The sequence below is a fragment of the Elgaria multicarinata genome, chromosome 2, assembly GCF_023053635.1.
Source record: "Elgaria multicarinata webbii isolate HBS135686 ecotype San Diego chromosome 2, rElgMul1.1.pri, whole genome shotgun sequence".
Classification (NCBI taxonomy): Eukaryota; Metazoa; Chordata; class Lepidosauria; order Squamata; family Anguidae; genus Elgaria; species Elgaria multicarinata.
Window position 1 is genome coordinate 132003561 of NC_086172.1, and position 23886 is coordinate 132027446.

At 44.2% G+C, this 23886-nt stretch overlaps 1 protein-coding gene across 1 annotated transcript in view; it reads right to left on the reverse strand.

Annotated features, from left to right (window-relative positions):
* Nucleotides 1–494: 494 nt before the first annotated feature.
* Nucleotides 495–23886, reverse strand: part of IVD (isovaleryl-CoA dehydrogenase) — a 28190-nt gene continuing 4798 nt past the window's right edge. The window contains exons 3-12 of the mRNA XM_063117733.1: nucleotides 20464–20515; nucleotides 18263–18432; nucleotides 13964–14057; nucleotides 11815–11951; nucleotides 8876–8972; nucleotides 6783–6876; nucleotides 3830–3911; nucleotides 1864–1968; nucleotides 1134–1206; nucleotides 495–919 (exon numbers count right to left, since the gene is read on the reverse strand). Coding sequence (XP_062973803.1) covers nucleotides 786–919; nucleotides 1134–1206; nucleotides 1864–1968; nucleotides 3830–3911; nucleotides 6783–6876; nucleotides 8876–8972; nucleotides 11815–11951; nucleotides 13964–14057; nucleotides 18263–18432; nucleotides 20464–20515 — 1038 coding nt within the window. The 3' untranslated portion in view covers nucleotides 495–785. The remainder of the gene's footprint in view (nucleotides 920–1133; nucleotides 1207–1863; nucleotides 1969–3829; nucleotides 3912–6782; nucleotides 6877–8875; nucleotides 8973–11814; nucleotides 11952–13963; nucleotides 14058–18262; nucleotides 18433–20463; nucleotides 20516–23886) is intronic.

The following is a 23886-nucleotide window of genomic DNA, read 5'->3' on the forward strand; positions in this document are numbered from 1 at the left end:
CCAGGGACAGTAAAGTGTATATGCCACTGTGTTCACTAATGGGAAGCTTTACAAAAAGATCTAACATTCTCCCAGTCAAGTTGCCTCCTCCTCCTCCTCCTCCTCCTCCTCCTCCTCGATTCACTCGTGGCTGGCACACTGCAGTGTTTTGACATTTTAACTGCTTCCAGAATGATAGATGGTGACATCATTACATGAATCAAGCACGAGGTGGCAGTCCATCAAATGAATGGAGGCTTCCCGTGGTACTAATATACCTCAGTAAGCAGCAAGAGAGAACAGGGACGCACAAATACATGCCTCACATTTTAACAATGTTTGAGCAACAGCAGCTTTAATGTTGCTTGTGTAGCTAAGATCCCAGGAGGTCCAATACCAAAGAAAAAGCCCTATAAAGTCAGCTTGTATTCGGAAGGAGTGATGCAATGCAACACCAAGCTGCCAATTCCATCCACAAGCAGCAACGTGTTAAGGAGAAAAAACTACTTCAGTGATTCTCAAAACAGATAATCTTTTAAAGTGATCAGAATTTCATCTCTCTACAATGAGACATGATGGCAGATATTCACAAATTCCACTTGAACTGCCTATTTCTGTTCCACTGTAATTATAACACAATCACATGTTCGTAGATAAATCAAGCAGTGTTTGTGAAAAAAGGTCAGGAGCCAAAGGGTGATGGTCATCCTGATTATCAAGTACAGGAAAAATACTTGTGCACGTTACAGTCTTGGGAATATAAAAGGCCTCTTGGGTTGAAGTGTGATTCTTCTTCAACATCAGCGTTACTTAAAGGCAGCATTAAATGACCGCCCAATGATGATTCTCCGCACCTCACTGGTTCCTGCCCCTATTTCATACAGTTTGGCATCACGCAGAAAGCGACCCATGGGGTAGTCATTGATGTAGCCATTTCCACCTGCAACGTAAGAGATTGAGATCCTGGATGTAGACTGATCGCATGTGCATGCATGTGAATGATAAATGTTTAATTTAGTTGGAACAAAGATCACCGATAACTTGCAAATTGGCAACTTATCCTCAGGATAAGGGGGAGATTGTATGCCATTATGCAATCACCTCCAAGTCTGCTTGTTTCTCAGTGGGACAATCATCCACATCTATGATCTTACCCAGACATTGGATTCCATCCAAAGCGACTTGAGTAGCACATTCTGCAGAGTAGAGAATCACTCCTGCACAGTCCTGATGGAGGAGATAAGATCATTTGCACTGAACAAGAATTTCAAGGTAAGATGCACAGCTCCTCTAGCCTCAAAAATAACTGGAAGAATGAACTATCCTCTCCTGCTGAACTACACCATATTTCAAACTCATATTATGATCACAGACAAGAGCAACACAACACTTTTCTTGTGAGACAAGGAGGAATTTATTTATTGTATTTTGTACCACCCAATAGCCAAAGCTCTCTGGCTTCTCCAAGCTCTGCAATTCCCCCTCGTTCACCTGCAACAACAACGGAAACTACAACTTTTGTGGCTTCATATTATGTACAGGTTAGGTACACCGAATTTAAGAAAAAAAAGTACTCTAACCAGTTGTCTTCTTTGGTTGCAGTCTTTAAAGCATATGAAATTATGGGGTATATATTGGATGTGAGAATTACAACTATTCCCAGCATCATGGTGCTACATCTGTAAGTAAAAGCAAACCCACTGCCATATGGGCGAAGACGTATTCTCCTTAAGAGGAAAAACAGAATATTCAAAACATGTATCTTTTCTGCCCCTGACAAGTCTCATACACTACTGATCCTTCACCCCCTCCCACTTAAACAAAATACAGAAGGGGGTGACAAAGGGAACCCTCATTGCCACAAGCAACCAGCCATGAGCTCACCTTTGCATTGAAGTGTCCTTGATCGCAAGCCTTTGCCACATTGTACACATACTGCCGACATGCCATGAGCCGTGTGTACATGTCAGCCATTTTACCTTGCATGAGCTAAACATATGGAGGGAGGAAAATGGAAAGCGTTTGAATTTATTCATTTTCAGCATTTAATCATTTCATAGAAATGTTCTACACACACATTGAAAACAGTAAGCTAAACTTATTAAGTTGGCGTTACACTAATGCAGCGCAGGAACCAAAGATTAAATTTAAAATTCAGTCAGCAGCAATCCAGAATCCATTATGAAAATATATACCTGAAACACCTGCTGAAAAATACAGGGTTTGGCTGACGAACACCAATGGGGCCAGGCATACTTCCTTTGCTTCAGCAATTATGTGCCCACCATAGAAAAAGCCACATCCTTTTTGCTCACTGACCCGGAGGAAGATCTCAAGGGATGGGCAGATTCACCTAGGCCAGCCTTCCTCAACCTGGGGCACTCCAGATGTGTTGGACTGCATCTCCCAGAATGCCCCAGCCAGCTGGCTGGGGCATTCTGGGAGTTGTAGTCCAACACATCTGGAACGCCCCAGGTTGAGGAAGGCTGACCTAGGCGAACGTGATTCTTAAGAAATCCGCAAGACCATTCAAAACCAGTACTTGGAATTGAGCCCAGCTACAGACTGGTTTCCAATGTAGTTGATACAAGTTTCAGCATGATGCGTTCAAGCTTGCTCAAGTTAACATTCTGGCAGCCACATTCTGGACTAACTGGAGTTTCCAAACCATCTTCAAAAGGCAGCAACACGTAAGAGTGCATTGTGGTAATCTAACTGGGAACTAACTAGGGCAATAGGGCATAAATGACCAAAGCAAAATTCCGTTTTCTCGAGGAAAAAAAAAAGAATGTAAACTAATACTTATCAGTGATTTTTTTTTGGGGGGGGAGGGCAGGCAACACTAAAGAATACAAAAAATGAGAAGTGGAAGGTTTGCAGCTGCTAGACTTTTCATTTCATTTAGTCAAGATGAACGGAATAAGGGCTAGATCCAGAAAGGAGACAAATGGTTGCTTTGCATGTATGAAAATTACACCTAAGTCTGGTCCCTCACCAGATGGGGTTATCAACCATTTCATATGAAATTACCTCTGTATCTGTTGCGGGGAACACTATGTGGACACTGACTTTCCAAATGTACAGGTCAACCCTGAAGCTACGACAACTCCTGGGACACCAATTTAGGAGTATCCACATTTGCCCCCACCCCCAAAAGTGGGTACATCTTTGGCTTATACCAACAGTAAAGAAAGGAAGAGGGAAAGATACCCTAGAAGGGGGAAAGATACCCTCCCATAATCTGCTTAAGGAAGACAGAGTAATCTTCCTGCTGTCCACAAAACCAAGGAAAATAGAGGCAAGTGTAACTGGTGTCGGGTGAGTCAATATTACCTAAATGTCATCAGAGAGCAAATGTTATCAGGGAGAAAGGGATGCTACAGTGGTAGGAAAGATTCCAGCACCACTTTTAGAACAGTAAACCTGTGGTGCAGAAGCACTTTGAGATTCCAAACCCGACCCCTTTTGGCCAAATATGAGCCTTAGGCTAAAATAGTTGTCTGATCAGTTGCTTCAAGATCTCAGGAGTCATAATAAGAAAATTCAACCCTGGATTTCCCCCAGTACTAAAATCCTGAATGATAAGTATCTTGAGGTTCTAGCAATATGATAACGTTTAACGTTACTCTAAAATCAGCCAGCAATTTAGATAACTCAGGTGAAATAGCTTTAGGTTTGCATTTTAGGAAACAAAGCAACATCACAGCTTTGGTGGAAACATTTATCCAGTGAAGACAGATTAATCCAACCCCCTTTAAATAAGTATGACAAATACAAAGGATACGGGCAGTAGCCAAAATAACAGAACATGCTTTGTAAGTTCATTGGCAACCCCTTTAATTACTCTTACCTGGAAATGGCCAATTTTCTGCCCAAAAGCTTCTCTCACGTGTAAATATGGTAAAGCATGGTCTAGGACAGCTTGCATGATCCTGCAAGGGAAAGGGACACACTGATATTTATTTTATGGATCTGTATCCTACCTTTGAAAAGGTGGCTTTCAAAGACTCTATAGAAACAATAAAATAAAATAACCAACATTTTAAAAAGCAATCAATAAAACTAGAAAACTAAAAGAGCAGTAAAAACCATAAAAAGGAGATGTTGCAAGGTAGGTAAAAGCAGGACACTGACCACCTGCTGATTTAAGAAGTGCCAAGGTGCTGTAATGCCCACCTTGGGGTATTCAAGTGTATAAATATGGTAACATCTCCTGGCACGCGGGAACTTGTACATTACAAACATTGCACATCGCTATATTGGTCCGGAAGTCATAGCAAGGGAGAGGCCACAGCTCAGTGGCAGAACTTAACACAGAGAAGGCCCCAGGATCAATCCCCGGCAACCCCAATAGGAGCTGATGGAAAAGACCTCTCTCTGCCCAAGACCCTGGAGAGCCACTGCCAGTCAGAACAGACAAAACAGGGCTAGATGGACAAGTAGTCTGTCCCAGTATTACGCAGGTCCTTATGTTCCCACCTTTATTAGGAGTAATTGCCAAGTTACAAAGAAGTGAGCAAGCTTTCCATTTCGTCAAAACTCTTCAACAGGCTGGATATTAAGAAAATAAAAATGGGGTGGGGCGGGGGCAAGGTGGAGAGAACATGTCTCAAGCCATGGCAAAACTCCACTAGTCTGCAATTGTTTCAAAAGGGGTTCCACAAATATTGGCTGGCCTTGGTAGCCAGTCAAGGTCCCTCTGCTTTCCAAGAGGCATCACTAAACTCAAGAGAAAGCTGGAGGGCTCCACCTGACGCTGCACTCACATTACAGCAAAATAGGCACTCTCCAGTGTCAAGCTGACATGTGTATTTGTGGATACTTAGTGATGTGCCGGGGTGCTTCCAGGTGGGAGGGATCCCAGCGCAAGCAACCAGAACACACTGTGGACTTGTTTGACCTTTCTTCCCTTAACAAATTTCCTGCATTAAGGAAAAAGACAGGAAGAAAACACAGGAGGAGTTATGAGTAGAAAATGACATCATCTGGACCCCCCCGTAAACATCTCTGAACGAGGCATAATGAAAAGTGATGGCATAATGAAAACTTTGTCTGGGAGCACCCACAGAATGGGGGAAAGAGTTGTGGAGGGTAGGCTACACTTGGTATGAAATATCTCAGGAGACACCCAATGCTACATGGAGGAGCATGGTTGCTCTCCCTTCGAAAATATAAATGCCTTCGGTAATTGGTTCTGTCTCTAACACTAATCAGAACACATGGGTGCCTCATGAATTATATAATTAATCATCTAAATGGCATGAGCTGATAACCCTTCCAAGATCACATGGCTGATACACAAGATTCTATATTTCAACGCCACATTTTCCTGACATGAAGACTGTGACAAACATGTATACCTAGAGTATTTCAGTGCATGTAAATAAAGAGAGAGTCTCCACGAATGGGAAGACTATACACTTCCTTCATACAGCACATTTCCTTTGAGTATTGTAGGATAAGAACAGCCCTTTCTCCTCATTTGGCTGGCTGATAGTAGGGGAGACAATTATCTTCAGAGTGGATTCCCCTGGCATGTTTCTGGAGTGCTGTGAGAATGTGCCACTCTAGCTGGGAGTGGGGAGCTCCTTCTCATGGAAAAAAACATGCAACTTTCTAGATCACATTACCCTCAAATGTTGTAGGACTGGCCAGAATAATTAGACCAAGGCGTAGAATCTCAGACTCAGGGGTCAGATCCGGCCCTCCCTGGATCCCAATCCACCACACCCCCTTTTCTACAACTGTCTGGTAGTGTCCTAACTATTGTGCAGTTTTTCTCCATTCTAAAACATTGAAATGCCTCTCTCAAGGATTAGCTACCGGCAGTGAGCTTTAAGTTAAAATGTGCTAGTAGTTTGGAATTTTGGCCCTGCCTTTGGCTCCGCCCATCACTGAAATACACCCCCACCTTCTCCCAAATGGAATTCAATCCTTGGAAAGAAAGAGTTTCAACACACCACCATTAGATGGACTCTCCTGCTACCAACTAGTTGTCATTCTACGGCGGATTCCTGCAACAGGGAACAGGATTTTCATTTGTCGGAAGGGCTTGACAAGAGTTGTCCAGGTTGGGGATGCTAGTGTAGAGATGTAAATACACATTGCCTAAAGTACTGGAAGTTGACAAGTGACCACTGATCTGAGGAGCAGAGAGGCTGTCTTCTAGTTAGCACGCAAGACAAAATGGCCTTTGTAATGCGTTCTGCTGATGTTCTCTTCAAGTCAGAAAACCTCTCCTAATAATTACACTGAAATCCATTATCTCTACACTTAGGGATAATTCATACACTCAGTTGTCTCCAGGCTATTTCCTTCATGAGCATGGAGGAACCAAGAGACACCTGAACAGAGGTTCTATTTGCATGAATTGCTCTGCTCATGTGGGGCTTGTCCATGCTAGGATCCACACAACCTCTGCATCCACTGATTGCAGAGTATAACAGCCACACAGAGTTACTGGTTCATTCAATGATGACCACTCCCCAGCCATAAAAATGGTGGCAACGGAAGCTCCGTGTGCTCCTGGAGATTATTAGCTGGGGACTGCTGGTTGTATGAACAGGACCTTTTTGTAGACCTCTCGTAAACCATTTTCAGTTCAAAGGAACTATGAAATGAGAATAAGGGAAGTAAAAAAGACCTACTGAAATGGTGAGCTAATCTCTCACCCCAGTCAAAATAATTTCCCCTTGTGATGAACACAGGCATATTATAAAACATTACCACCATAAATTGATGAAATAGAACTGATGAAACACAGCAAGATATGTCACTAGAGTAATAAATGAATATGGATTTACCCCAGGGGCCCACCAGACAATATGAGTCGCTCCAGATCCAAGCCACTCATCAACACATAGACTCCTTTACTTAATTGTCCCAAAATGTTCTCAGCTGTGAAAAAACAAATGAAAGTTGGTTACTAGCATACCCACACAATTGTCCTAGATGAGAGATGCATCCCATATGTATCATCTACATGCATCAGTGCACATGAGTATATAATATATAGATACATACACACAGTTATGCTTTGCATCTCTTTATTTTCAAAGCAACACAAAGGAGAAAAAAGCAGTGTGGTCCCAATTGCTTGTGCACCTTGCTCAAAATAAAGCATGTTTACAGCCCAGGGGCAAAAACAAATTAGGACTCCATTAGCTGCAATGGAAACTTTTATAATATATTAGTGATTAAAAGCCATCCAGTGTGGCTTGATACTGGAAAGAGATCTGGAATTCTGAAATATGTGTATTGAACAAACATGGCAAATGTATGTATTTATTCAATTGACTGAAATTTACAGAAATGTTATGCTCTGTACAAGCTATGAACATTAGGGACATCGGACTATGCTTGCTTCTTCTGCAAAAGTTATCCTACTTTTGCTGACAACTGATCAGGGAACTGAAGCCTTTTCATTTGACAAGTGAAAATCCTGTTCAGCCGCAACCTCTGGCCACTCATTTTCATCTAGAAGACTACTGGCAACTTCACTTTTAAAAAGCCCACCAAAGAAAGCAGAGATAGTCAAGGAGGCTGAGTTCTGTACCCAGTATCTCTTCATGCACTGCCATGGAGGTACCACAGAACACAACTCAAGCTTGGACCAGGGAGTGTTATTCTGTGCTATGCATTTGCTTTGTTTGTTGAATATGGAAGCATGAGATCTCCCTCGCCTACCTTTCCCAGGAACTGAAGAAGGGAATAGGAGACTCACCCAAAAAAACAAAAGCCTATGTAAAACCAAGTTGGCAAATCGTGTGGGTTATGCAGTTAAATGGAGAGATGGCATGAAGCAATACCTTGTGAAATGCACGAGGAGCGCTATATCTGAATTCCCAGAGAGCAACCTTGAACAATTACGCCTCAGGCAAAATACAAGATGAGCTTTCCGAATCCACTCCTGGCCGCTGGAACATGACCTAAGAGTGTGACTCCATCAGTAGCGTTTGCTATCAAAGGAGCTTGTGCTACACTCAGTGGAGCGCAAGTGACACAAAGCCACATGCTAATATAGCTGAGAAGATTGTAACACTAAAGTGCACTTTGATCTAAGTGAAAGACTTCTAAAGACGCAGGGAACTACTGAAGCAGCTCAATATTGAGCAACTACTGAAGTGGCCCTGGGAGAGCAGGGGCAGTTCAACAAGAACAAGGGTATTTGGTCCTGCTGCTGCTGCTGCTGTTTTCTACTGAGCTGAAGGCTGGAAGTCTGTTCCTGCAGCAGGCTATATCAAGATCAAAATGCAATCTAGGAAAAACAGGGCCCTGCCATTCATTTCACTGGAATTTCTGGTGAAACTGCCAATCTGCACAATGAGAAGCTTTGGGGAAAGGGTGTGAAAATCATGAGTCCTAAGGCTCGTCACCAAGAACAGTGCAACATCAGCAAATGGGGAAATTTCATTCCACAGGGGGGAAAAAACAAGCAACAGATCTTTGATATTAATTTCTTACCACAGAAATCACTACAGAGCGTGAAAATCGGATACCATGTCTTAGCTAATGGCCAAAGCCTTTTAATGCCTGATCCTAGAAGAGCATCTTCAACCTCCATGATGACCCAGCCTTTGATCCAGCTTTCCAGGACTCTCCATCAGCTCCAGGAGCTTTCCAGGACTCTCCATCAGCTCCAGGAGCTTTCCAGGACTCTCCATCAGCTCCAGGAGCTTGCCCCTTTTAAGCAGGCAGCCAAGATCTTTCTTTTTGAACAGGTGTTTTATCATTAGCTCTGTGTTATTGTTTGATATTAGTGAAGAGCTGCTCAAATCTGCTGGTGTTGTTATGTTGATTTCTTTTAGAAGGGATGTTTTTCCACGTTGGTTTTATAAAATAAAGAGAAAGAGTTGCCATTTATTGGATGAAGTAGCATGGCATCAGAATCACTCACCAGGAATCTTGCAGTCCTCAAAGATTAATTCACAGGTATTTGACCCTCTCATTCCAAGTTTATCAAGCTTTTGTGCAGTGCTGAAACCAGGCATACCCTGAAGCAAAGGACACACGTGAAAATCCTGTTTCCTTCAAAGCCAGAACAGACCACAATACTTAAAGCCTCCCCTTAGTAATTCTGACCTCAGCAGGGTCAGCAGCTAATCACATAGGAATGACTTGTGTGTGAGTGAACAGGTGTATCAATGAGTTGAATCCAATGGTGTCGTTCCATTGACAGAAGTATCTCCAACTGTAGAATTATTTCCCCTCCCCTCCGCAGTGTCCTGCATGTCTTCAAAATCTACTCCTGAAGGCTGGGAAACCCTCCGAAGCTAGATTTTCGGGTGGCAAGGAAGGCTGCAGTGGGGAGCAGAAAGAGACAGTCCCATCGTGTTAAGCAGACGTCCACTAGCACGACATTGGATTTAACACAATGCGAGCAAGAATGCCAAGGAAGCAAACGTGTGTAACAAGGAGAGTGCAATCCACATTCTAATGCGCAAAATAATTTGAGTGAAAGGCATTAATTGTGCCACTATTTGGCAAGGAGTTAATCTTTCACATTTTCAGGAGGTGTTAGGGGCAGTTTGATTCCCAGTGGGTGAAATCCTCTCCACTGCAGCCCCGTTACCCCGCACCAAACACCTTCACAGAGGATCGAAGGGATCTACTGAAAATTGTGGCCAGTGTCTTATTAGACTGTGTGTTGGGCGGCTGGGGGGTGGGGGGTGGGGAGACTGCCTGAAATCAGGTGGAGGAATCTTTCAATGCTTGTGAATGGTTCCCAATTTTGGCCAGTGCTCCCATCCCACCGCAGCTCCATAAAACAGACCCCACAATGCTCAGTAGGTCTCACCCTGATCCTCTAGCAGCAAGTTTGGTAGGGTGCAGGGGCCTGGACTAGGGGGGGGGGGAGAGGAAGATGCATTGTGCAAGCTTGCCCTCCACTCACACAACAATGGATTTTATGCAGTGTTAAGAAGTGGGCCACAGAATTATAAAAACAACAACTTCTACCATGCCATTTAGCCATGTGAGGCACTCAAGGTGACTTGCAAGAATTAAAATCAAACATATACAGTCAAGTACTAGGACTCTAAAAAACTAACAAACACATTCAATAAAAGGAAAGCAACAGACTTAGCAGGTGCAGTACAAACGTACAATTGTATGGATAACTCACAGCCAAAATGCATGCTGCAAATCTGGTCTCCACTGCTTTTGTGGGCTTTTAAATCCCACTTCTTGTATGTAAACTGCTGCCCTTAAACCCCTCCCCTGCCTTTTTTGCCACAATCTTTCTCAATAAATTTAACAAAATTAAGTTTAAACAGGGATGAACGCTGGTTTTAATAATTTTTCACTGGGCATTAAACTGCTATCAAAATAAGTTATGTGTGAAAACAAATTCTGACAATTATCATTTGACAATGGTAATAATTATGAGGATAACAAAGGAAATGGATTTTTTTTTAAAAAAATTAACGTTTATTCTTGTTAGGTGTCTAAAATCATCGTGGATAATAGCTCTATCAATAGCTGGGATAGGTAAATGGAGCCTCTAGGTCAGGGGTGAGCAACTTGTAGGCCTCTAGACATTTTGGCCTACAACTCCCATCATCCCTCACCACTGACTATGATGGCTAGGGCTGATGGGAGTTGTAGACAAGAACATCTGCAAAGCCACAAGTTGGGTTCCCCCCCCCCCACACACACACTGCCCACTTTGGGTCCAGAGGCAGCTATGCTCTGAGTACCAGATGCAGGGGCCAAACAGGGGGATTGTCTTGTTTGAGGATGCTCAGAGGCACCTCACTGGCCACTGTGGGAAAGAGAACATTGGTTCCCATGGACCTGGCCTGATCTAGCAATGTCTCTCTTAGCAAGGGCATCACATGACAATTTAGAGGATGAGCAGCAGAGGATGAAACCATTCATTTGAAATAGAAATGCATGAAAGTGCCCCAAAATTGGTTCAAGTGCATGTCCCTCACCATTAAGTAGAATAAGTCCCCAGACTTACAAGATTTGGGAAAGAACTTTAGGATCATAGTGAAGCTCGGTCGTTTCCAAACAGACTTGAGCCCCAGTGTCTTTTTTCTTCTTCTAGAAATTAAACCACCTCTTTGCTAGTTTGGGGGTCCTGACAAATAGCCAACCTTGCCTTCAACGTCCAAGGCCTTCCTCCGGATGCCTACTCAGATGGAGGCTTGGAGGATGGCAACAAGGGAGAGTGGTGGCCCCCCAATTATGGAACGATCTCCCCTACGAGGCCTACCTGGCACCAACATTGTTATCTTTTTGGTGTCAGGTCAAGATTTTTCTCTTCTCCCAAGCATATGTTGAGTTTTAACTGGCCCAGAGTATTATTTTAAATGGATATTGACTAATCTGTTTTTTTGCTTTTTATGGTTTTAAACTTTGTATATCGGTTTTTAATGTTCAGTGTTTTAATCTTTGTAAATCGCCCAGAGAGCTTCAGCTATGGGGCAGTATAATCATCATCATCATCACCTGGCCCTGGAGAATCCTCTCCTCAACAAGGTCCCACCTAAACTTGGCCTTATCAAAGTCAAAGCCCTTGACCTGAGCTCTCAGGGAAGGCCAGCAGGGTCCCTGGCTTTTTTCAGCGCCTTGTGCAAGACAGGCCATAGAACAGCATGACAAGCTTCTGACATATCAAGCCTCATCTCTGGTGTCTAACCTTTATTTTGGCAACAATCCCAACTTCACTAACCTATGCAGAAGCCTGAATGCATGCTTCAGGAACAGGTGAAGGGGTAGGAAGGACAGCAGGAACAAGCTCTCTCGCACCCAAGTGACAAAATACCATCTGGAAAATATCTTTATCAAGCAGGGACAAAGACAGGGTGCATCACTACCCCATAAACCTACCTTCTCCACAATGAACGCTGTTATACCCTGAGAAGCTGGAACAACACTTGGATCTGTTTTAGCATAAACAATTAGAACGTCAGCATCTGGCCCGTTAGTAATCCAAAATTTGCTCCCATTCAAAACAAAATAATCCCCTAGAAAGAAAAGATGGGATTGGTTAGTTCTCAGACAGATAGAAACAACCAGGAACAAAACCTGTTAGACTCCCTAAGGTAATTGAGATTTCTACAAATAATTCTTCTAAAAATTCTGGATACTTGATTTCTTCCATTACTAAAATTAAAAATGCAGGCGCTACACAGCCCAGCTCTGTAGCTGCCTCTTTCTACAACTGATCAATTGTCCTTAAACAAAGGAGTAAAATTGCCCCACACATGTTAATGTATGGCGGCAAAGTCCTGCCCCCTGGAAGAATCCAAGGAGGCTCTGTGGGTCAGATGGGGAAACTCCATGGGGCCAGGTTAGGCGTGCGTACGGATGTTGCCCCCATCCCTGACATATAGATTATTCTTAAAAGAATTCATGAAATGATTACTTCGTCAATGTTTGTCAAATAGTATGAAATTTACATTTAAATCCGCAGGTCAGTGTTTCTCAAATAGTATGAAATTGTGGCATTTCTTTGTTTCTCAACTCGGCTCCTAAACACAATTTTTCCCTACAGTAACTGACCCTGACACAGTCAGAAACCTGTGATCTCCACTCCTGCCTTTCAGCAGTGGCACTTCAACCTATAGTTTGAGATAATAGGCCAATAATACAAGTGTGGGTTACCAAAAAGTCATGGAAAACTTACAAACCCCCTCCCCCTGCTGCATCCTCCGACCCGGTTCACCCAATCTCTGCTGCCGACCATTGCGTTTAACCCTGGAACAGGCCATGGGTTATGCAAGGGTTTCTAACCCTCGTACAACCCCCCCCCCCGCCCAAGTTCAGATGACACGACAAACCATAGCTGTGACCTGAATATTCAAAATGGCTGTCTGCACACACCAGCATGCATTGCAGACCACTGTGGCTTAAATATGTTACAGTAGGCTGTTTGATCGTACAAACCGGCCCACCTGGTCCTATATCCTCCAGCCAGGGATGAGTTATCATATAGCTTGATAAAACTATTCTGGGAAGCCACATGAACTCTGAGGAAAAGGAGTGGAGACAAATGGAGGTCTGAGAATTCCAGGTCTATGGCCTTCCTATGGTGTTGCAAGCCTGGGTGAAAACTCTGTGGGTTGCAGCCAGAGAAAATCATGCTGAATTTTGCCCATGCAATGGAGCTTTCCTGGCTCCTGCCACTACAGACTCCTATGCTGCTGTCCCAAGCTACATTTAAGGGTCAACCAATCCTCTGGAACAGCATGAGAGTAGGCCTGGGACAGAGGCCTCAGCAGGACAGGGAAGTCAGGGGAATTCAGTGGGGCTGCTTTGCACATGCAGAAGGGCTGTTCTGCTGGTGCCAGACACTCCAGATCATCCTTCACCAATCTGGTGCCCTTCACATGTGTTGGACCGGTTGAGAGTGTGATGGGTAGTGAAAATATAGAAAAGAAAGCAGGGCTCCAGAAGCGATCCCGGTTGGAGAGCAGTGGCACAGGGAGCTGCAGAGTGTGATGATGAATTCCTTTTCCCCTGGAAAACTGCCAGCCTCTTCTGCTGACGTACACCTTTATTTATTGCATTTATATACCACCTTCTTTTCTCCAAGGAACCCAAGGCGGCATATATAATCCTCCTCATCCCCATGTTATCCTCACAACAATAACCCTGTGAGGTAGGCTGGGCTGAGAGTCTGTGACTGGCCCAAAGTCACCCAGTGGATTTCCATGGCTGAGTGGGGACTAGAACCCGGATCTCCCAACTCCCAGTCCAACACCTTAGCCACTACGCCACCCTGGCTCTCGTTGCACCTAGATTATCCCTTTCAATTTCTTGCTGTCTTGATTGTAAGATGTACATTGATAGTGGTATATAAATAAATAAGTAAATAAATAAATAAATAATGATGCATAGAGACACTTCAGTACTTGTATTGGTATTGCCTGGAAGCAAACCAATGTATAAAGCGCAGCATTTTAAAAGGCAACGTCCAAAGGCTGCCGTGGGTCTTTATAAGCAGTTTCTCCACCACGCACAGAACCATGTTTACCTTTTCTCTCTGCCCTCAGCTTCATGGAGACAACATCTGAACCTGCATTGGCTTCACTCATTGCTAGTGCTCCAATATGTTCTCCGCTGATCAGCTGGGAGGACAAGAAGTGATGGGAGAGATGCAAAAGAAATATATGTTGCTGCAATTTATTTATTTATTGCAGTTCTATACCGCCCAATAGCCAGAGCTCTCTGGGCAGTTTGCAATCGTTCCCTCTCCTGCCTTTACAAAAAAACATCACAATAAACCTGAAAGTCTTTCATGCTATGGAGGAGCTGCAAGTGCAGATGTTACCTTTGGCAGAATGCTCCTAACAGATTTACTGGTGCCGCTATTTAAAAAACATGGCACAAAATCAAGTCATTGCAGCTCTATGAGGAAGTGGGAAATGAGCAATACAGCTGATGCTTTGCTTGGATTTGTCAGCGAGGAGACAGTGCCAAGAGAACCAAGCTAGCAGCCATGGACACCCCTCTAACTCCCTGTGCTGTCCTGCCCTTTCAAAACAGATGACCGGAAGGGGCAGACAGTTCAGCCATGCTTGGGAAAAGGCCAGCTCACTGGGGAAAAAGAACAAAAAAGGAACCTGCAGAGCATGGAATGAATCAGGGGGATGGAAGAAGATGCCAAAGTATTAGGCAATAAACTAAAGCTGCAATAGCCATTGACCCTTGTAATGGAATAGCAGATGGCCACCTTCCCTCTGTGCTCCCTTATGCCACTCTCTGGCATAGCAGCCTTCCCTCCCCCCACCCCCAGTCCATTTCCTCCTGTCCTTTTTTCTATGTCTCTTCTCCTCCCTGTCCCCACCAGGTCCACCCAAATCTGTTTCATAACATTAGGAGTGGCAACATTAGGTCTTCTGTTCATTTGAGCGATAGGAGTAGATTATAACAAAGATCTGCTTCATAAAACCAAAAGGCAGAAACCAGACTTTGGCCTTAGCGTGACGTACCTGTTAGTGCGCGATGGAGGGGTGAAGATCTCGCACGAGATCCCCCCTTTGTTTACACGCGGCGCGTGACGACTTCAGAGGCCATTTTTTAATTTTTAAAGGGACAGCAGCGCACAGACGCTCGTGAGCAAAAGGTAGTTGTTTTTTAAACATAATTACTTTCCCCGCTCCCCGACCCCACCACCGATGAGCGCAGTGCTCCTGAGGAGCTCTGAGCCCCGTGCGAGGAAAGTTCCGCAGTCTCGAGCTCAGCCCAAGACTGTGGAAAAACCGGGCCTAAAGCGGAGGGCGAGATCCCGGGGCAAGGGAGGGATCATCCCTCCCTGATCCCGGGATCCCCTGTGCATCATGTGAACGCACAGGGACGATCCCAGGGATCGCCCCGGGATTTTGCCACATCAAGCTATGGCCTTTGTCTCTTATTTTGTTATTTATTACTAGAGTAAAGCCCATGTCGCCATGGGCGCTAGTAGTTCCACTCCTTTTCTGCTTTTCTGCTCCTCAGTCCCTTCTCCACATGCGGTGCACTCCAGGCCTCTTTGTCATAAGCCCCGATTTGCCACCTCCGTCCCATTCCCCGTCCCTGTTGGCAGCAACAGCCTAACTGCGCAGCTGTGCCCGGGGCCCATTTTCACACCACACTGATTGGCTGCCCGTCATCCTGCTGGAGGAGGGGCTGCCCCGGCTGTTTGAAATAGAGGAAACTGCTATTAGAGCTCAAGCTTTGAGCTTCTTCAAACTTTCAAAATTTTCTGTATGTCTACACTGCTCAAGCTTCAGTTTAAAACAAAAAATGAACAAAATTGGCCTGGTAGAATAATATTTATTATTAATTTATTATTATTAAAACATTTGTATCCCGCCCTATTATCACTGGGATCTCAGGGCGGCATACAGATGAAATCAGAACAATATAAACATAAATAATTTACACAACTAAAATGTATTACATCATTAACAAATTAAAACCAGAAAAAAATTAAAAGCAATAAAACAGTTAAAACTATGTGTAACCATGAAGAATTTAGCCCTTGAAGGCTTCGATAAAAAGTCATGTTTTATCTTGGTGCCAAAACGAAGCCAGTGTTGGTGCCAGTCAGGCCTCCAGGGGGAGGGTATTCCACAGGAGGGGTGCCACGACAGAGAAAATCCTCTCCCATGTCCCACCATAGCATATGTCTCGCACTGGTGGGACGTAGAGGAGGGCTCCTCCAACAGATCTCAAATCTCAGTCAGGCATATCTAGGGAGAGGCGCTCCCTCAAGTACCGAGGACCCAAGCTGTATAGGGCTTTAAATGTCATTGCCAACACCTTGAATTCTGAGCAGCTTATAGGCAGCCAATGCAATTCTTTTAAGACCGGTGTTATATGGTCTTTATAGAATGTTCCGGTGAGCAATCTAGCTGCTGTATTTTGCACCAGCTGCAACTTCTGAGTCGTCTTCAAGGGCAGCCCCACATAGAGTGCATTGCAGTAGTCTAATCGGAAAGTTACCAGCACGTGGACTACTGTGGCTAGGTTGTCCTTGTCCAGGAAGGGCTGTAGCTGGCGGATCAGCCGAAGCTGACTCCAACTACTCCGGGCCACAGAGTCCACCTGGGCCTCCAGGGACTAGGATGGATCTAGGAGTATTCCCAAGCTGTGCACCTACTCCTTCAGAAGGAGTGCAACCCCATCCAGAACAGGTCAATTACCCAATTCCAGGACACGGGAACCACCAATCCACAGAGTTCCTGTCTTATCAGGATTCAGCTTCAGTTCATTAGCTCTCATCCAGCCCATTACAGCCTCCAGGCGCTGGTCCAGCACCTTCACTGCCCCAGCTGATTCCGACAACAAGGAGAAACAGAGCCTTACACTACCATATCCTTATATAGTTTACATTTATATCTCCCTTTTTTCCTTCACAGCGGTGTGCAGAGATGGGGCTGATCCGTAAGCATAAGAGACTATCATTCAGGACATCCTATTCTAATAGGCTATTGAACCTGCAGAGAGGGTCGACAAAGTGCAGCCAATCACCTCCAAAGCATCTTTACTCCAGGACTATACTCCTTCTTCTCACTCTCAGCGTTAGGGAGGTTGCACTGCATTGTTTAATGTTTTGTCGTTGAAAGGACTAGCACAGCAGAGTATGGAGCCAGAGCCTTTCAGGGCCTGCTTTCAGCCTATGGAAGCATCCCGTGGTTAGCAAGTGCTTCCGCTTCTTCCCTAGACATGCCACAGGCTGGTCTTCCCTAACCTGTGTCAGACTACAACTGTGTCAGACTACAACAGATGTGTCAGACTACAACTTCCAACACCCCCAACCCCATGCTGGCTGGGGATGATGGGAATTGTAATCAAACACATCTGGGGGCCACTGAGTTGGGGAAGGCTGCCACAAGCTATCCACAGAAGCCAATGAACAGCAAGGCAAGCTGGCATATACCCTTGTGTGGAGTGTACTTCAGAAAACGGTGGAGTGTTTAATTTGCAATAAAGCAAATTAGGACCCACTACAGGGGATTGAAGTGCACCTGGTACTTTAGGATAGCTATAATATCAGCTTCCGTTCCTCGTGAAACATACAAAATAGTCTCACACATGCACGTACACCACTTGATGATTCCTTGCTGACTCCATCGAAAAGCACTGTGTTTGAGGTGATGACCGACAATATGGAACACCCCTGGCGTTTGCTCTGTGATGGGTCATTCACCAAAGGATCAACATGCATGCCTTGAGTGATAAAGCCAGATGCCACCTCTGCCGATACTGAATACGGGGAAATCATACTGAACAGACTTCTTTAAAAGGCAGAAATACTAACACAAGGAACTCAGAACTTTCCAGCTTGCACCTTCCAGGAGTAAGATGGAAGGGAGATGCTACAGTTTAGTTCAGCAACAGTGCAATCCTGTACAACTCTCCTCAGAGCTAAGCCCAAAGACGTTCATTGTGGCTTACTTCCAGGTATGTGGGTACAGAATCAGTGCTTAAGGTTGCAATCCTAAGCACACTTATAAAGGATTTCTGAGTAGACATGTTTAGGATTGCACTGCACATGTAAGACCAATTGCTGGCTGTTCTCCAAAGGAGCTGCGGCCATATTTTTGTAGAAACAAATCAAACAAGAACATTTTACAAGACCTTCAATTCAGAATTTTTAAAAAAACACCACTGGATTTTTCATATGTACAAATAAAATAATCTATTTCTGAAAGTTTAAATAGAATGACTGAGGGAAAGTATCCAATTTTATTTTATTTTCACTGATCTTTAAAAAAGTATATTTTAATTAAAATTAAAATTAATTTAATTAATAACTTAATTAAAAGTTATCCATACTTTTACATACCTTGGGCAGATATTTATCTTTCTGTGCTTCATTGCCGTTCCTTACTAACTGATTAATACAAAGATTAGAGTGGGCACCATAGCTTAGTCCAACAGCTGCTGAAACTCGAGAAATTTCTTCCATCACCACTACGTGGTCCAGATATCCCATTGCGGATCCACCATATTCAACTGGTAAAGGGTGGGGGGAAGAGATTATAAAACGTATAACTAAACTAGGTTTAGACATTAATGAATTACAGTTACTACACCCTTAAGAGCATATCTTTTCTTATGTACACACATAAGGGAACACCCCAGAGTAATCCACTGTGTAACAAGAGTATGAACTATTTCCTATACAGCAGAAATATCCATATAGACAATGAGTTGGATACAAACTTTGTCATACTTAAAGCAAGCCCATTGATTTCAGTGGCTTGACTTCAAGAATTACTAAGTTCCCATTGATTTCAGTGACCTGGTTTCCATATTTATTTTATTTTATTTTATTTATTTATTGCATTTATATACCGCCCCATAGCTGAAGCTCTCCGGGCGGTTTACAAATGTTACATATAACAACAATACAGAGTACAGGTTGAGTATGGGTTGTCGTTACGTGCGAACCCTGCACTATGATTTAACAATGGGTTGTCAACCATGAACAATCCAGAGTTTACAGTCCAACAACAAACCATGGCTTCTCTTCATGGGTTGTTCGTGGTAAACAACCATGGTTAACCCATAGTCACAGCTTTGCACATAATAACCCATAGTTAAACCATAGTGCATAGTTAAACCATAAGTAATTTCAACAGCCATACCAGTTGAAATTCCCTCTTCTACGCAACTATTAAAACTGCAGAAGCCCCATCTTCTTTTGCACCTGCCTACCCTATTGCTCCTGCCTGTTCCAGTCCAAAGATTTGGATACAAGGTAGTAATGTCAAGGAGGAGGATGACCACTTGTGAATATGTTGAAATCTGTGGAGGGACAGTTAAGAAGCCTAAGAGTAGGAAGCTGAATTAAAGGATAAAAAAATGCATGAAGATTTCAGTCAAGGATATGGCAAGACAGTGCATGGGTACAGAAAAAGATTTACAGGACCTTAAACTGTGAGAGAACAGCTTAGATCAAAAGTGCAGAACCTCAGGCCTGCCAGGGGTCCAATTAAAATGATCAAGGGGCTGAAGCATCTCCCCTATGAGGGAAGGTTACAACAGTTGGGACTGTTTAGCTTGGGGGGAAAAGAGGTGAAGGGGAGACATGGCAGAGCTGTACAAAATTGTGCATGGTGTGGAGAATGTGGATAGGGAGCCATTTTTCTCCCTCTCTCAAAATATTAGAACCTGGGGTCATCCCATGAAGCTGACTGGTGGGAGATTCAGGACAGATAAAAGGAAGTACTTCTTCACACAGCTCATAGTTAAACTATGGAATTCACTGCCACAAGATACCGTGATGGCAACCAATTTGGTTGGCTTTAAAAGGGGGTTGGATAAATTCCTGGAGAAGGCTATCAATGGCTACTAGTCCTGATGGCTATGTGCTACCTCCAGTAACAGAAGCTGTAAACCAATTTCTGGGGAACATGAGTGGGAGGGTGCTGTTGCACTCGTGTCCTGCTTCTGGGTTCCTGATCAACAGCTGGTTGGCCGCTGTGTGAGTAGAATACTGGATTAGTTGGGCCTTTGGTCTGATCCAGCATGACTCTTCTTAAGTACTTAAATCTGGCTCTCCGGGGTCCCCAGAAGGCCATGCTCCCTCTTTCTCTCAAATGCAGTTACTTTGCTGGATTCCCAGCTTTTGTGTTGTTCCTCTCCCCCCACCCACCCCGTTCTAAAAGGTTGAAATGCCTTTTCTTAGGCTTAGCTTCTGCATGTAAGAGTTTTAAGGTAAAATGTGCTGGTGCTTTTGGCCCCACCCCTTTTGCCTTTGGCCCCGCCCACCACCAGAAGTCAGCCCCCGAGAGCTTCTCTGAAATGGAATTTGGCCCTTAAGCCGGAAAAGGTTTTGCACCCCTGGCCCAGACTAACTAAACATGAGTAACTACTGTAGAACTGTTACACACTTGTCCTGTTTCATTCTGGCTGTTTCGTTGCAGGTATATATTTGCAAGAAGTCATAACAGCTATTTCCATCTTGCTAAAAGCACCAATTGGGCATGTAGTCAAGAGCAGAGAAATTTTAATTTCCGGATAGGGTGGATGCTTACTTACCTGGAGCAGTTATTCCCAGGACGCCTAGCTTCCCCAGCCTCTTCCAGAACTCCTACAAAGAGCAGCGCAAAGCTATTAGAAAGGTCTTGGCCTATGAGGAGGCCAGGCAAACAGTTTTTACTATTTCCCTGAGCATATCAGTTTCGTATCGGCATGGAAGTAAAGGGCCAGGCAAAATATCTATCCATTGCTTTGGAATATACTGTGAACCAAAAGGCTACAGTCAGCTTCATATCCATGACATTTCTGTTTCAATGAAATACAACAACTTGTGTTAGACTCCCCCCTCTCCACCCACTTGCTGCCACCCAGCTGGAGCTGTCAAGATCATGCACAGTATAAGCTGTAAGAAATTAACACACGGACGGCCTCACTTGCATTACTAGCCATGTGGCTCTTCTGTAGTTCCATCTGACAGAACTTCTGGTGCAAATCTAAAACCAGGACTCAGCTGCATCACATCAGAGGCTTCTGTAAGAAGTCCTACTCACAAGGAGGGCCCTACACAAAAAAAAGTCCTTTATTCATGAGGAGCCTCCCTTTGCAAGAGCCACTCCTTACAGGAATTGCTCTGCCTACCTCTTAAGACACCTCCGCTCTCAGGGGCTTGGCAGTCGCTCAGCCTCTACCTCAGAGGGGGAGTTCCTCACTTCTTGTGGGGATGGACCTGAAGCCATCTCCCCAAGAGACCAGGTGCCTCTGGTCTTCTGGCATGGGCTATCCTGCAGAGTTCTTCATCTCTGGGATCTCTAGCTTCTCCTCTGAGCAGGATTCCTCCAGCAGGGGCATGACATACAGCAGTGGTCTGCAGGCATGTGGCTATGGGCACGGATTCTATGCATTCTCTGCTGAAGAAGTGTCTTCAGGGGGCTTGGGAGGTAGAGTAAGTTTACAAAGGGTCCGGAGAAATGTTTGGGAAACACTGTCTTGCCCTAAGCCAAGGGTGGGTTACACCTAGCCCCGATCTACATGCGCCTCCACCCCTATGGCCTTTTATATGAGTGTGTCAAAATAACTGGTGGCCTGGCAATGGATTTTGGTGGCCGTACAGCTGAAAGGGGCCAGTTTAGCCTTTAAAGCTAAATTGGCCCTTTTTGACAACTGCTGAAATTCAGTGGCAGTGCCATATTTTTTTTGCTGACAGTGCAGTGGTGGCAGCAGGTGTCTGCACCCCACAGTGGGTTCCAGGGGTGAGGAATCCCCCCGAAGTTGCCCATTCATGCTTTAAGCACCTCTTGCTCCAAGGTGTGAGATGCCCAGCGTCCAGTAAAACACCCCTCACAGAACAGCTACCTTCACTTAGTGTAGGATGGTCTCCTAGTCATCTTAGCACAACGTTGTTTAGCTCAAGCTCTACCTGAGTCATCATTCTGACATGGGAAAAACAAATAGTGGGGTTCCCTGCCTCCCAGAACTGACAGCTTGTCCACCGATCTCCCACCTCCATCTCAATGATGCTTCATCTTCCCAAGACATTCCTGAAACACAGTGTGTGTGTGTGTGTGTGTGTGTGTGTGTGTGTAATTGACAGATTTCCACTCACTAGTAAAATTCTTCGTATTGGCAAGATGACAACCATAGTATGGTTATCCCCAACTATTCTAAATTAGGAACTGGACTCTTTTAATCCAGAGATAAGATCAGAAATCAAGACACTTGACTTTAAATAAAGCTTCTGGTTTCTCAATCTTTGACGCTCCTGTGTCACACCAGCTGCAGTCTACTGGGCCTGCAACGGTATCTTCTTCCCACACATTTCACACTGTTCTGTACTTCTGTCAAGACAGAAGGAATGGATTCAACAAAGTATAGAATGTCTGGTGTTCTGGGGGAATTGAATTTCACTGGAAAATATGAAGGTGGCATTGGTCCACCCAGCCCAGAAATGTCTGCTCAGACAGTGGGTCTCCAAGGTCTCAGGCAAAGTTTTTACCAAGCCACTCTTTAGATGGAAGCACCAGGGATTCAGCCCCAGACCTTCTGTAAGGAAAACATGTGCTGTACCACTGAGCACTTGTCTCGCCCCTCGGAAGGGCCTGTTGGATGGATTTTGCTTGGGTCTAAATTAGGGACAGGGGAGATTTAGCATCCCCTTGCAATATGGCTCGTTGAATTAGTCTCCTCAAACAGTTTCCTGGGAAAGGCCCTTATTGCTGCTTTCTGCTTGCTGAACAAGATGCATGGTTCTGATTGGGGGAGGGGGAAGGGCTGACCTTTGGATGATGGGAGTTGTAGCCCAACTACATTTGGAGGGCCACAGGTTTCCCAGTACTGAAGTATAGTGAGATTCTCCGTTTCCAAGAATCATACTAGTATAGTGTAAGGTTTTGTCCATTCCTACTATAGACAGCTATTTATTCCCATGTGTTTTAGTTCTTTAGGTCTGATCCTGCAAAGCACTATGCCTAGTGACTACGCACATACTCCATTACCACAAGGTACCATTCATACGCAAAGTTTTAATCAAGTGCAAAAGAATGAACTATAATGTGTAGTAGCTTGAATATATTATCACATCTTCACCTGCCTATGGTTTCAGAAGAAGAGATCATGGCTTTTGCCAGACTCCCCTGGCAGCCATAAGTGATGAAGAACTGCTTGCAAGTGAGGATGTAGAATTGCATACAGGCAAGTGAGTGGGCTGGAAGAAGGATGGAGCACTCTGTCCCCCTCCTTTGCACCCAAAAGACAGATCAAGTGGGCTCCCATTCCACATCTAGGGTACAAATGCAGTAGGCTGGTGCACGAGGGACAGAAATCTCCAGTCCTCAACAGGGCAGTAAAAAAACTGTGTAGGCTAGTAACTTTTGTGGGCTGATTTACAAGGCTGCCTTACTAAGAAATTTATTGTGTGTGCTTGAGCTTCTGGAAATGATACAAATGCACCTCCATGAAATGAATACAATTATCTGTATTAGTAACCAATGTTATTTTCTGTAGAGTTGATAATCGGTTACCATTCCAAGATTCCCTGATGAATAATACTGTGTAATTCAATTGTATAATTCTACATCGACAAAAATGGGTTTCATAAAAGGCCATCACAAATATTTTAAAGCAATTCTCTGTGAAATACAGTAGGTGCACAAAGTTCTAGTAGATATGAGCTTTCCAAGTACTCCAACGCTTATAAAAGGCAACACCGAAAAGCTGTATGTCTCATAAAAATACCTCTTGCTCATCAGATATACAGGCCCGTTAGATAGAATCTATTAAATTCCACATTCTAGAAACACAACATCATTAACAGCAAACTCTTCACAACCAGCAGAATGTTCCAAGAAAACATTTATTAGCTAAAAAGAAGCCCCACATGTGACAGGAACAGAATTTTTTTGAAATTTCTCAATGACACAGAAATACTAATGATTTATAATGCTGAGGTTCTGATTAGAAAGCAGTTCTGCATTTAGTTAGGTTTGT